Source organism: Balaenoptera acutorostrata, chromosome 5 (genome assembly GCF_949987535.1).
Source record: "Balaenoptera acutorostrata chromosome 5, mBalAcu1.1, whole genome shotgun sequence".
Lineage (NCBI taxonomy): Eukaryota > Metazoa > Chordata > Mammalia > Artiodactyla > Balaenopteridae > Balaenoptera > Balaenoptera acutorostrata.
This window is the reverse complement of record NC_080068.1, coordinates 14,885,745-14,899,636: the sequence shown is the minus strand read 5'-3', so window position 1 is coordinate 14,899,636 and position 13,892 is coordinate 14,885,745. Positions and strand designations below refer to the sequence as shown.

At 33.3% G+C, this 13,892-nt stretch overlaps 1 protein-coding gene across 5 annotated transcripts in view; it reads right to left on the bottom strand.

Moving 5' to 3' along the window:
- Window positions 1-13,892, bottom strand: part of SMARCAD1 (SWI/SNF-related, matrix-associated actin-dependent regulator of chromatin, subfamily a, containing DEAD/H box 1) — a 70,876-nt gene that overhangs the window by 14,016 nt on the left and 42,968 nt on the right. For all 5 annotated transcript variants that reach the window (XM_057547017.1, XM_057547019.1, XM_057547018.1 and 2 more), the window contains 2 exons: window positions 5,758-5,957; window positions 177-267 (listed from right to left, as the gene is read on the bottom strand). In XM_057547017.1, the coding sequence (XP_057403000.1) occupies window positions 177-267; window positions 5,758-5,957 (291 nt within the window). The remainder of the gene's footprint in view (window positions 1-176; window positions 268-5,757; window positions 5,958-13,892) is intronic.

Sequence of the window (13,892 nt, the reverse complement as noted above, 5' to 3'; positions counted from 1 at the left end):
TTGAGGGGGAAGTAAGGAGGTTAGAGCTAAGACAAGCAACAGAAAACTGAGAGGAGTGAGAGGGATTATACTTTGGTAAGAGCAGTAAACTAACAGGGTCAAGGGAAATTTTCATCTTTTGAGTGACAGCAAGGACGCCTATTAATGATAAATCCTAGAAATAGAGTACTACTTACCATTTCATCTGCCAAAATGCCATTCAGTCCATGCTTATGTACCAATGCCAGCCAATTCAAACCAACCTTCTGATAGGGCTTGAGTGACAAACTGGTGAAGAGAGAGTTACCAGATATTATAGATTTATACCTCTATTAGTTTTCTCTACTAGTTTTCTGAGAAGAGGTTTAGGTTTACAATGTACAAAAAAACTGAGGTATTTAGGTCTAGTCTTACCTTTTAACTTACTGTTAAAAGCTATTTACACTTACTTAAGAAAATGAACCCAAAACATAATACATTTTAAAACACCTCTCAAATTTTATTCTGTATTTGTTGTTTCTGGCAATAAGAATTACAAAAAAAATTTTCATATTCAGTCATAATGTAATGCCACCAAATTAATTCCAAAAGTGATCAGAATATTAACTATGATAACATATGACTAATATTTATACTATAGAAAAATGTATTGTACTGATTTGAATATTAGCACAGTAAGGAATTTAAAGCATTAGAACAAAAACATACACATAATTTGCTACTTTGCCAGGCTGATTTAATAAAACTTTCTGACTGAATGCCAATCACCTCTAATATCACTGGTATGTGTAATTCTGGAGGATGTATCTATGTGTGTATTTACGTTTGAACTACATATAAATGTAAATTTGCTAGGCATCAATAAATACCAGTGAGTAGAAAGCAGCAGGCATATGTCAAAAATCTTATTTAATTTGTGAACATGTAAACAGACTAATCCGTGGGAGTAACTTGCTTGGATGGCAACATGGAAGGGGTCTAATGGACGAAATGGTTAGTTTTTTCTAAAAGTTCAAGTGGTTAAAAACTAATAGCGGTTATTTACTGAACATCTATTATATACAGATATACAAAAATATCATTTTCTAGCATCACCTCATTCAATCTTTTAATATGCTATTAAGGTAGTTATTTTTTAACAGATGAAAAAACCCGAGGCTCAGTAATTTGCCTGACGTTGCATAGCTACAAAGTCTTATGGCTAAGATTTTAACTCAGAAAAGTCTATCTCATGCAAAAGCTTATTCTTATACTCACTAGGGGAGCATAAACCCCACGTTAACATGAAAACTTAGGACAAGGCCATGCTTCTCACTCTACAGCTTTTATCCTATCCCCTTAATTTCCTGTTACACAGATCCTAGCTGCACACAGAGAAGGGGTCTGATAAATGGCTCTGATAAATGGTTAAGGGGTCAAATTCTGAAATCAAGACACTTTAATTAGAACAGGGATCAAAGAGGTGAGGTAGAAAGATATTTATCTTAAATCAGAATCTATGTTTCAACTGTGGGGTACACAATCTAGAAAACGGTTCTCATTTGAAAAAATTAAAAGCATAGGTAGGAAAAATCAGCAGTATTGCTGAAGTCTTCACAGTTCATTTTTTAAAATGTCTTTGCCTTCTTGGCCAATATAATTTCTATGCCACTATGAAAGTAATAATAAATAGAATATTATCATAGACATTTTAATTTTCAGGTCCAAATAAATTCTACTATACTGGTAGAGTAAATGCTAATATTGGAATTCTAGACACTATACTTTACATGCATTATTACTTTATTTAATCTACATTATAAAGTAGATACTATTATTGTCATCATCTCCATTTAGAGATGAGAAGCTCTCTCTGGGATTCCGAGCAGTTAAGTAACTTGCCCAAGGTCCCAGCTACCCAAATGCATGTCTGCACTGGCAGAGCTGGTACCCAATCCAGTTCTGATCCAGCCCCTAATCACTAAACAGCAGACATGAAAGTTTTCTCTCTCTGGCCCACCTACTCTACAGTCGAAACTTCCTATTTTTAAATAGAATTTTCATTATTTTCCTGAGTCCTTCCTACTATATTAGTCGTCCCCCACACATTAAGGTTCACATTCCATGAAAATGATGAAACTTGGAAAGGCAGGCATATTACATCACTTATAAATGCATCCCAAGGGCCAACATGCTACCCCAATGTAAATTTATCACAAATAGCCAAGAAATATTCTTAACAAACAAAAATTACTGAATGTATGTATCACCAACACATGTTGAGAACAAGTCTATTAAAATATTCTTCACTATACATAAAATTTTAAAAAGTGACGAGGAAATTTTGAGAAGCATTGAATTTTTCATTCAAATAAAATTGTTTCATCCACATTCACAAAGCAGCTATGGTAGCTGTTTTGATCAGGACATTAAATACCTCTGTTACATTGAAGTGTTTGTTTTAAAAATATAAGTGTGTATGTGTGTGTACTTGCTCCTCTGCTAGATTTACCTAAATTACAAGTAACTTTCTGTTGCTTAATGTCACAATAGTGCTGCCCATAACATATCCTTTCTTCAGAAAGCAAGAGGATCATTGAGAATACAGTTCTGGCAAACAGCTTTCCAATTCACTTGTTAAGACAAGTTTTAAAACAGGGCAGCTTATATTCTTTCTCTAGCAGGCGCTAATATTTAGCTGCTATACAATCATACCTTCCATTACTTTTGACATTCAAGAGTTTCGTAAAAATTTTTGTGATTGAATATGAACCCCACCCACTGAGTTTACAAATAAGAATGTAATCTGCTCAGGGTTATTCAAACGGTAAGAACTATAGCCCAGGCCTTTTGAATTAGGTAAGTGATCTCTTTTCAAAAGGGGACTACAAATATCGTTAAACTGAAGGTTTTCTTACCTCCCAATGAGGAAAAAAGTGATTTTAAGATTTTCTGAGGTCATGAAAGAAAATGAGGTAGCATTTTATTTTAAAGTTACTTGTTTTGTCGGGGGGGAAAAAAAATCCTTCCAGAGAGTTACTATAATTTCTTTTCAGAGAAAACTAGTATCAAAATTATTCTGAAAGGTGAGAAAGGCCTGAAGTAGAAAACTGGAGTATATACAATGTGCTAAATTTAAGTTTAAAATGCAGAAATAGAGGGCTAGAGAAACTTCTTGAAGTAGTTCATATGAAACAGATTAGGGATGCTAGTTGACCAAAAATTTATGTCCCTTAAGTATGTCATGAGTGCTGAAAATACTACCACAATAACAGTTTGTACTAATAGTAGTATCCAAACTACTAAAATATTTATATCATAGTACTCTGAGTTAGTCAACACATCTGCACTACTGATTTGCATTCACATCAAATGGTTTCACAGCAACTGTTTAGAAACAGGATATGGAATCATCCTGTCCAGCTGAGGAGGAACAAGATCAGAAGAATGTTAGTAGATTTAGCCCCGAAAAAGACAGGACATGCATAATTAAACATTATTTTATACTGAACATGTGATAAACCTTTTCAGTTAAAACAGTTTAAAGCTGATAAATTTTAGATAAGCCGCTGAAGCTTGAGAGATGGCTACATCTATGATAGGAATAAAACAGGAGAAATACTGAGGTTTTTTTTTTTTTTTACTTTTTCCTCATTGTATTATATTTTAACTTAAGGTAATTTTAGTTTTGACATTTTAAAATAAACATTATGAATGTAATGGTTTTGAGATACATATGAGAATTTTTTCCCTTGCAAAGACTTTATTTTTAACAGGGAGTTACAGCATGTGTGTATTTCTTTTATCTCTAAAAGGCTATTTTTCTTCTGTTATAATTCTTAAAAATTTCTAATAGGAAAATAGTTAATATAATTTTGCTTCAAAATAAACTTTACTATAAAGAATTTGTTCTGTTAAGCAAAAGCACAACAGCTTATTCATTAGGATAGTTTAATATATTCCTCTGTGGGAAAAGTACTTTAAATGTTTCTATACTAAGCAACCATTATGCTTGGCCAGTATACCAAGTAAAAATCTGCAAGTTGCTTGTGCAACTTACATTGGCTAAAAACAAAAACCAAGACGACAAATTTCACCCCCTAAAAGTGCATTTAAATAAACTCCAAAGAGACTATCTATACAGGTTTTCAGAAGTTGTACTTTGGGACTAGATCCAAGAAGCACCTAAAAAAACCCCAAAACTATTTTTCTCACCTGTTTAATATTTCATTTAAAAAATCCTCAGTCTAATGAAAAGGATAGCTTTATTACCTGATCACACTATTTACAAGTAATAGGACTTTGTGGATGTGGGTTTAAGAGAGAAATTTTTTAAGTGATGCAATAAAGCACTTGATTTTTTAAACTCCAAATTATGATAAAGTAGACTCAACTGGGTAAGCCTTGTAGAGTGAAGAACTCCCCATATCCAATGCTGTAGAACAAGAAGGAGCAGCTCCAACTACACTTTTAGGAGATGAATTTGCTGACATGGTCATAGTTCTTTCTATGCAACAGAGAAAAGAGCTTCTTTGTGGGAACTGCATCACGTTTCCCTACACCATCCCATAGCACCCTAGAAGGGCACAGAAAAGATTGTAGCTTACTATTAAAGGCCAGTAACCGTATCTTGATTTTTTTTTCATATCTTGACTTTTAATTAACCAATGATCAGCAAATGTGCTTTGATCATTAACTGAGAAAAATATCAGAAGAAGTATATAAAATCACCAACTAGGGTAAATAATTTTAATGAGACCCTAGTGCTAATCTTATTAAATACCTATCAGAAATATTTTGAACAGAAATAATTCATTTTAAAAATTACATTAACACTGCAGAGTATGGATATACCATAAATCATTCTAACTAGTCTCAGATCTTACAAACTTTGACTGTTTCCATGTTCTTGCCTCTGTTGTATGTATATCACAGTAAACAATTTTATACTTTTTTTTAAAAAAGGAAGCATTCTGAACAGTTCTGAGTTCCCAGACAACTTGAAAATAAACTTTTAAAAGAAGTTCAAAACAACCCCCCGCCCGCCATATCCCAACATCATGCAAAGGAGGGGTGTTCACAATTACAAAACGCCGTTTTCATACGTTCTGGCTGTTGGACAAATTTTTTAGTGAAAATAATTTAGTGTTTATTTTTTGCAAGAACTCGGACAAGGTATTTTACTGACAGTAGCAGTTCGGGTAATATACTTTTTAAGTACACACTTTTTATAATTTTTCCTTGTATAATCTATTTAATAAAAGTGTCCTTTTCAATTTTTATGTGTTTTTACCTCAAAAAGACTAAAAATTTTGGGCTTTTGAAAGCATTTAATCACATATATAGGATACTTCAATCATTTCACTTATGAGCAAAAAGAAATTGAACGAAGACAAATTTTTACACTGATGCAGTTGAGCAGCCGACTCTCTGAAGCACTAAATTAAGTAAAGAGGTACCTAAAAAACTACCTTTTCAGCTTCTGTGATTGTATATGAAATTATCTGTCATCAGACAAGGAAAACATAGGTTATATAAGACCATAATATCTCCTCCCTCTAATTTACAATGTGATAATGGAGTAAAATATCCTGACTGGGGGGAGAGGGGGTGGCGATCAAAGATAAACAATTCATACACCACTTACGTGCCATTATAGGAAACCCTGGGTTTCCCTTTTAAACATTAGTTTTCCTACCATGTCCACATTTAAGTTTCCTAGGCACAATACAGGAATAAATTCAACATTTTTATACAACTGAGATAAAATAATGAATAGGTACATACAACAAGTATTACCTTTGGTTTAGAATGGAGGGTTGTTCTATGTTCCATCCACCTCCATTTCCAGTGAGCATGGTAACTTGTTTTGTCAATTTATTTGAAATGTCTTCACATTTGTTCATAAGCCTTATAACTACATCCCTTTCTTGGATCAGTGTTTTACAGTGCCATATCAAATCTTCTGATAAGCCATTCGTTTTGGACATCTTCGTGAACTATGGCATGAAAAGAAAAATAATTTAACAGTTCAGATCTAGTAAATAGGGAGCCAATTTCTTTCTCTGTGAGGGAAAAAAGTTTGTTAAACTTTTACTAATGACCTTAATCAAATGTGAAGAGAACCTGCATTTGCATTCTCACGTTTCAGTTTGATAAATCCTACTGTCACCTCAAACTCATCATGTTGAAATAAAACATACCTTTCTCCTCAAAACGCACAATCCCAAGCTGGCTACCTTGACCCTGGTAGCTGTTCTCTTATGGGAGAAACTCTAAAGTAATTGTTAATGTCTCCGATCAGGTTTTGTCTTCAAAACCTCGGATTTATGACTATTACCAAAGGTAATAGTGCCAGATATAAAAACTGCATACTAGATCTCTTGCCTCCATTTTTGTCACTTCCTATGAATATAAGATTAATTTTCCTAAAACATACTTTGCCCTATCTATCATCAAAGTACAACCCCTCAAGCTTTCAAAACTCCAATTATTATTTGTCACTTGATATTTTACTCTAAACTGAGACTACTACTACTTGGAAAGATATTGCGTGAATCAAAAGTATACCGTGATCAATTCAATAATTTGATAAAACTTAAGAATAGTATCAATTTCAATACAAGACTTGTATAAATGGGTTTGTATGAAAACTCAGAATTTCTTTCAAAATGTATTTGTATTTATTTTTCTAAAGGAGACACTGAATACTTTACAAGGTAAAAGCTGTAACAGAATTAGAATTTTCCCAAATAGATAGCTGAAAAAAATATATCCTGAAGAACTGTACAAAAAAGTATTTTTAGTGTAAAGGATTAGAAAAAAGCCCAGCAGCTATTTGAAAGCTGTTTGTTGGGCAAAAAGAAAAATACCATAATCCAGAACAGAATAAAGGAAACTAAACTAAAACCATCTGTTAGAATAAAGCCACACATGGTTTTGATTCATGGTATCATATTTAGCATATTCTTTCAAGTTATGACAAGAATCTGATTAACAACTCTAAATAATCCCCATGAACACAGTATTTCTAAGTTCACAGAGAAGCTCAAGCAATAGAAATTCAATACTTAGAGGATATACTAAGAAAATTTCATAAAAAATGCAGTTTATAATAACATGTATTTTTCATATCTAACCTAGAGTAGGTTGGTAGAAATGAAACTTACTCATCTATTCCAAAGCCATGTTATTACTGTACTGCAGGAATACAAAACAAAACAAACCAAAAACTTAGCATGCCACAAAATGGCATTGTGAAATAAAGCGATTTGTACACTACTTTGTATTTTCACAAGGACAACATTCATAATCACAATGTAACCTCCCACTCTGTACTTTCCAGGGAAAAGATTCACACATAAAGAACAGGCTATGTAAGAATCAGTGCCTTGAAGATTTTAATGAGGTTCTACTAGAACTTTTAATTAAAATATTTTTATTTTTAAATGGAACCCCAAAATTATAGGCCAAAAAACCAATCTCATGTCTATTGTGGGGTATGTGTGTTTGCGATATGTTATGTGTGTGAGAGAACCAACAAGAATAACCAGGAAAAAAAAAGAAGGAACACATATTGTGTGCTTTGTATGTGCCAGAAACTACTAGGTGTCTTTTATTCACTAACTCATTAAGTCCTCACAACGGCAAGATCAGTCCACCAGTTCTGGATGAATAAGATTCAATTTCCAAGGTCACAAAGCAGGATAAAAGATTCCAATGTCTATGCTCTTCTCTTTTCACTAAAACTAGTACTTCCCAAAACAAAACAAAAAAAACCTTAAAAGTTAAAAAACACAGGGGGGAAGGGTGGGATTGACATGTACACACTGCTATATTTAAATGGATAACCAACAAGGACCTACTGTAGAGCACAGGGAACTCTGCTCAATGTTATGTGGAAGCCTGGATGGGAGGGGAATTTGGGGGAGAAAAGATACATGTATACGTATGGCTCAGTCACTTTGCTGCGCACATGAAACTATCACAGCATTGTTAATTGGCTATACTCCTATGCAAAATAAAAAGTTAAAAAACAAAAACCCTTTTTTCTGTAACCAATTGCCATGTATTGTGTTGGTTTTTTTTTTCTTTTCTTTTCTTTTGTAGTTCAGTACTAACCTGGATGGTGAAAGTACCTGGTATACAGACATAGTCCCTTGTTCTCGTGTGGTTTATAGTCATTGGGAAAGACATGCAACATACAATTTTAAGTCTTAACAACTGGTATTATAAGGGAAAAAACAAAATTTCATGGGTACTTTTCACAAGGAGAGTAATATAATCTAGGATCTAGGAAGTCCAGAAATCAGAAAGAACTGTTTTGACTCAAAGAAGATCAATTCAGTATGTCAGAACCTAGAGAAGTAAGAGAGAAACATACATTAGAAAAAAAAGAAAAAACCAGACATTACCGTTTCCTGATGAAAGAACATATCACCAACCATGTAATAGTACTGATGGGAGCATTTAATTCTAATCCTAATTCCACAGAAAATATAACCAGAAAAGCCCAGAGTGGGAAGCTATAGAACAAATGATCCAGTTTCTTCACCGAAGATATTACAGGAAGGGGGGAGGGGGAAGGGGGGGAGAGAGAGAGAGGGAAAGGGAGGTGGGGAGGGGGGGACGGAGAGGATAGATGAAACAAGGTCAGACATAAGCTGGTAACTGAACCTGGTGATAAGTACATGAGGGTTCATTTAGTATTCTAATTTTTATGTTTGATACTTTTGTAGGGGCAATGAAGGGGTGTGCAAAAAGCAACTCTTACTTCATGATGCTGCAACAGTTTGATTGAGACTTTTAATGAACTTGACATTTTGGTTATTTCTGAAGTCAAAGTTTCAATTTAACTCCCTGAGGCTTCCCACTCTCTTTATCCTCTTTCCATACAAGCCAACCAACATTAGAGATGATCCAAATTATTGCTGCTGGTTTAGAATTTAGATCTATCTAGTAGTGATACACTGTTCATGAATGCACAACATCAGCAGACAGATTTTCGAGTAAAAAGTTTCATTGTTTGATAAATTTGCTAGAGTTAAGTTCAGTTATGGCTGACAGTAAACCCAAAACATCAGGGGTTTAACTAAGACATAAGTTTATTTCTCTCTCGTGTAAATGAAGACCCCAGGGGGCAGTTCAGATCTGGTACAGTGGTTCCAAAATCAAGAATTCTTTTACTTTGTTGCTTCAATATCCTCAACCTGCGAGTCCTCGTCACACTGACATCTCAACCAACAGGAAGAAGAGATCCTTTAAGGACGCTTTCCAAAAATCATGGTATACTTCTGCTTACATCTCACTGGACAGGAATTTGTCAAATCGCCAAAGGGAGGCTGAAAAATGTAGTCTTAATATATTGTGGGTAATGTAACCAGTCATAAATCTGTTTAAAAGCACAGAGGGGGTTAAAAAAAAGAGAGAGAGAAAAATGATTTGATCCAAAAAAGTTTGACTCAATATGACTAGAACTGATTTTGGGGGAGAGTAGAAAACTATAATCATTTCTTAACATTTCACTAATAATATATACAACACTTCCAACACAAAATATTGTGGGTATCTGCAGCTAACATTTTTTAAGAGACAGACAATTGAACGGGCACTTACTTTATTTAATCCTTAGCCTTCTCCAGAGGTCAGTACCATAATTACACTCCACTTAGAGAGGAAGAAATACAGGAACAGAGAGAGAACTTGCTTAAGGTCTTGTAAGTTGCTAGAAAATGTCAGAATTGGGATTCAAAACCAGGCCATCTAGCTCCACTATATTATTTACCCACCCTCATGTATGGTATTTACAAAACCAATGGAATAAATAAAGAGGCATGAATGGAATCCTGAAACAAGAGAACCAACACAGAGAGAAAAACAACATTTCTCAGGATGTTGAGGAAATGAGATTCCAATGTCACAGCTGATCCCCTACCGCAGGTCCTAAGACTCCAGAAGAGACTTTTTCAAGAAGATGAAACTGATAAAATATCTGAAGTGTCTAAAAACTGAGGGGAAATTTAGACAACTAGGGAAGAGTTTAGAGCTGAAGTAATAAGTATATACAAAACTAAGAAAACAAAAACCAAGACAACTAATAAGTAGGGAAAACAAAATGCTGAGCAAGGAAAAAAAGTAATCATGTAGTATATTACACGGCTCAGCTATAAAAGGCATTTGCATAGTCTAACAACATATACTAAAAAATGATTTTCAAAATTACCACATTATTAACATATTGATAGGACTGGGGAATGGGGAATGGGAAATGGGCATGTGAGATGAGACAGACAGCGAGAAGAGAGCTAATCCTACCACAATGTTATAATGTCTGTGTCATGTCAAAAGATAAGGCCTGCAACTGAAAAATTTAAAAAAAGCATTATCTTTATATTCCTAGATATGGAAGTGATAAGAATCAGACAGAAGATGTAGAAGCAGTTATCTGTGGTACAGGAAATAGGCTGGAGAAGGGGATGGATATGGATTTTCAGGGAGAACAAGCCTGTAGAATTTTTTAACTTGTTGATCTAAATACACGCATAAATAATAAAAAAATAAAAACATTAAAAAAAGCCCAACATTTAATTCCAAAACATTTTTATTAGGTGTGTGTGGGGCAGGGAAAATGGGTGTCTGCCCCTAAGGAAAGGTGTAAGAACATTCTACTGTTATGTTACTGCTTTCTGAAGACAAAAAGCATTTAACAATCCTGTAAGTTACTTAGCTTCACTAAAACAAGACCTAAGAAATACAAAGTACTCTGTAAATGCGGGATCCACTAGTAAGTCTAAAGTTATTGATGAGCACAGCAAATACGATCCTAATCACATAATATGAAATATACAAACATATTCATAAACAGATGGATGCTAAATAAAGTCTTAAGTGGGGATTATCTTCAGTAGAATTTTGGCTAAACTTGATTTTCTTCCTTGTTCTCACATGTACTGTTTCAATTTTAGACAAAGAAAACAAATCGTTCTTCAAGAAAATGATAAAGCTATTTTCTCAAAGGGAAAAAAAGAGAAAAAAAGTAACTGCTACTTAACTGGATAATTACATGAAAAAAGGACATCAACATGGCCCTGATTACTATCTCTTTGATTAAAAAGTCAAGTATTACTTTAAGGTCTTTATCTTTTTAAAACAGCCACAGACTGAAGTACCTATCTCTTGCCACCATGTGTCACTCTTACAATACAAATAATTTTGAATTTCTACAGGAAGGGGGAAATTGTTTAAAAGCAGATTTAATTCCCCACCTAAGAAGTAACATTATTGAGGACAGGAGTCTTAAATACTATAAATACCTGGGAGCAGCCTACAAAGTACTCAAAATGCATTTATAATTTTAAAATAAATATTTCTCAAACTTACAAAAATGAAAACAAAGCCTGGATACAGTAATCACACACTTTACTGAAGCCACCCTATCAGGAAGTAGTATGCATTACAATTCTTCGAGTCACAAATTTAGACAGACATTTTACAATAAAGCAGAAAAGAAAACCTGTGGCCTAAGTTACTGGTGGATGGGAGTAGCACAATGACAAGAGTCATGTTTCCACACGAGGTAAACCCAGGTTGCTTGGTTAACAATCAAAGAAAACTGCATTTATGCTGATCTAAATGTTAAGGAAGTTAAGTGCCTATATGAAAAATTTTTAGATTGAGCTATTTATGAATGAGCTATTCATGAATCTTGATTTGATCAGTATACACTATGACTCTGATTAAAGTACAAAGATGCAACATAATAAGATTATCATAGACGTAATAGCATCTCCACCCTATTTTGCACAAAGCTAGATAAAAATTCAGTAAGTGGTTGGTGAACTGATGCCATCAAATGTGTGAAATCTGGCAATAAAAACCCCAATTTTAGCACACTAACAGTACACATTTTTAAACTAATGACATTTTGGCTGGCTTTGTTTCCAAAGTCTACATGATTTAATGATGTGATTTCTTACCATAAGCACATACTTTACTGCTATGAAGCAGAAAAATGAGAGAAATGGAAAAATTATGAAGAAAATCTGACACACACTATTTAGATTTTGATTTTTAAAAAGGGTATAAAGCTGCAAACATAAATACCCTCAACATAAAGAACTTATTAAATAACCAAATTTTCCTCATGTAAATAAAATAAGGGTGACTAGAATATCTCAGAGCATTTTAATTTTTTAAAAGTGTAATTCTTTGACAATAAAGTCATAATCATAATGTACAACTTTTCAACTTTTGTTTTAAAAGGCACTGCTAAAATAATTTTCACATTCAAATTAATTTTATAATAAAATAACACAATGAAATACCAATGATTACATTTAACCTATCAATGTTATGGAGACTTCTGTTTTAGCAAAAAATCACAATGAAAATATATGTGTTTACTTTGATTTGTTGGCTCAGTATGCACTGTAATGAAATATTAATGAACTTTAAAGTTCTGCCAAATTCCCCAATCCTGAAGACTAAACTAAGATTCAACAATGATGTTAAGAGTTTACTAGACATTTGCACATTGTTCTTAATATATAATGCCTTGTAATTTTCATTAAAGTATGACTGACGAACAAAATTAAAATTTCAATTAATTCTCTTAAGAATTTCTAAAAACAGTAGCTATGAAAACAAAAGTAAATGCTTTTTCTTTTGTTTATTTTTGAAGTAGTTCACAGGTACATTAGCAAGCCTCTCTGATTAATAGGGAAGGAGTTAATTATATAATATATATATTTTTTTTACCAAAATGTACATAATATTGACCTTTCCTTTGATGACTTTAAGACATTAAATTGATCTTTAAATCAGTCATATTCAAAATTCTAAAGTAAATCAAAGTAGAAGCTGAAAGTTCTAAACAAATTAAAACTCAAAGCTCATATACACTGACTTGCTAAACTGTTCATTTCCAGGAACTTGTATTTACTAACTTTTTCAGAATAGCTAAGCCCTGTATTTGCTGAACTCAAGTGGCAAGTTTACTTTTTAACTGTTACATAAAATAATCAACATTTAGATGAATGGCTAGCAAAAATAGTCTCTGTATTCAACTTTGAGAAAGAGGGCAAGATGCTATAGGAGGTTTAAGTAGATAATGCATAATCTCCAAATTCATGTCAAGACTAATTTAAACTATGCCAATTAATTAGTAGGGGAAATATGCTTTCTACACGTTAAGTTGCTGAATATTTTTAAAAGCATCTGGCACATGTAACTCTGGTATAATTTACTTTTACTATAAGATATGTGGGCAAGTAGTCACAGGGACTAAACACACTGGTGCAGATAATTGCATTCCTTATTAAGTAAATTAGAATCCCAACAAGCCCGAGCAACCCAACTCTGTAATGACATAGGAGACCATTAAAGATTAAAAGAAAGAAGAAAATGAAGAAAAGAAGAACAAGAACGCCCGTCAGCAAATACTTTAACAAATAAATCACTTAGGCAAAGCTGAACAAGTTTTGAAAGGGCCTGCTTTGACAGATGTTCTCTGGAAAAGCAAAGGCTTTAGGCAAAACGAATATCTTTATTTATTTATTTATTTTTAAAGCCACGAAATACTAGTAATGTTTCTATATTTTTCAAATATTTTAATTTTTTAGAAAATGCTATTTACAACCATTGTTCAGGGACGTTCCCACCCTGCCACTTCAAGATACTCATCAAGGGAACTTAGGTTCACATAGATTTGTCCCAAGTATAAGATTAATCACAAAAGCAACTTTACTCCCTAAGTTAGGGAATAAAACTTCCTAAAAATTTATAAAACATCAAGATTCACTACTGATGTGACTTCACATTCTAAAGCTGTAAAAAATCATCCATACTGCTTTCACAGGAGGGCCTGTTTAGAATCCATGCTATAAAAGCCCACATTTTCACAATAGGAAGCAAACTTTAAAAGACAGAGTTCTTAC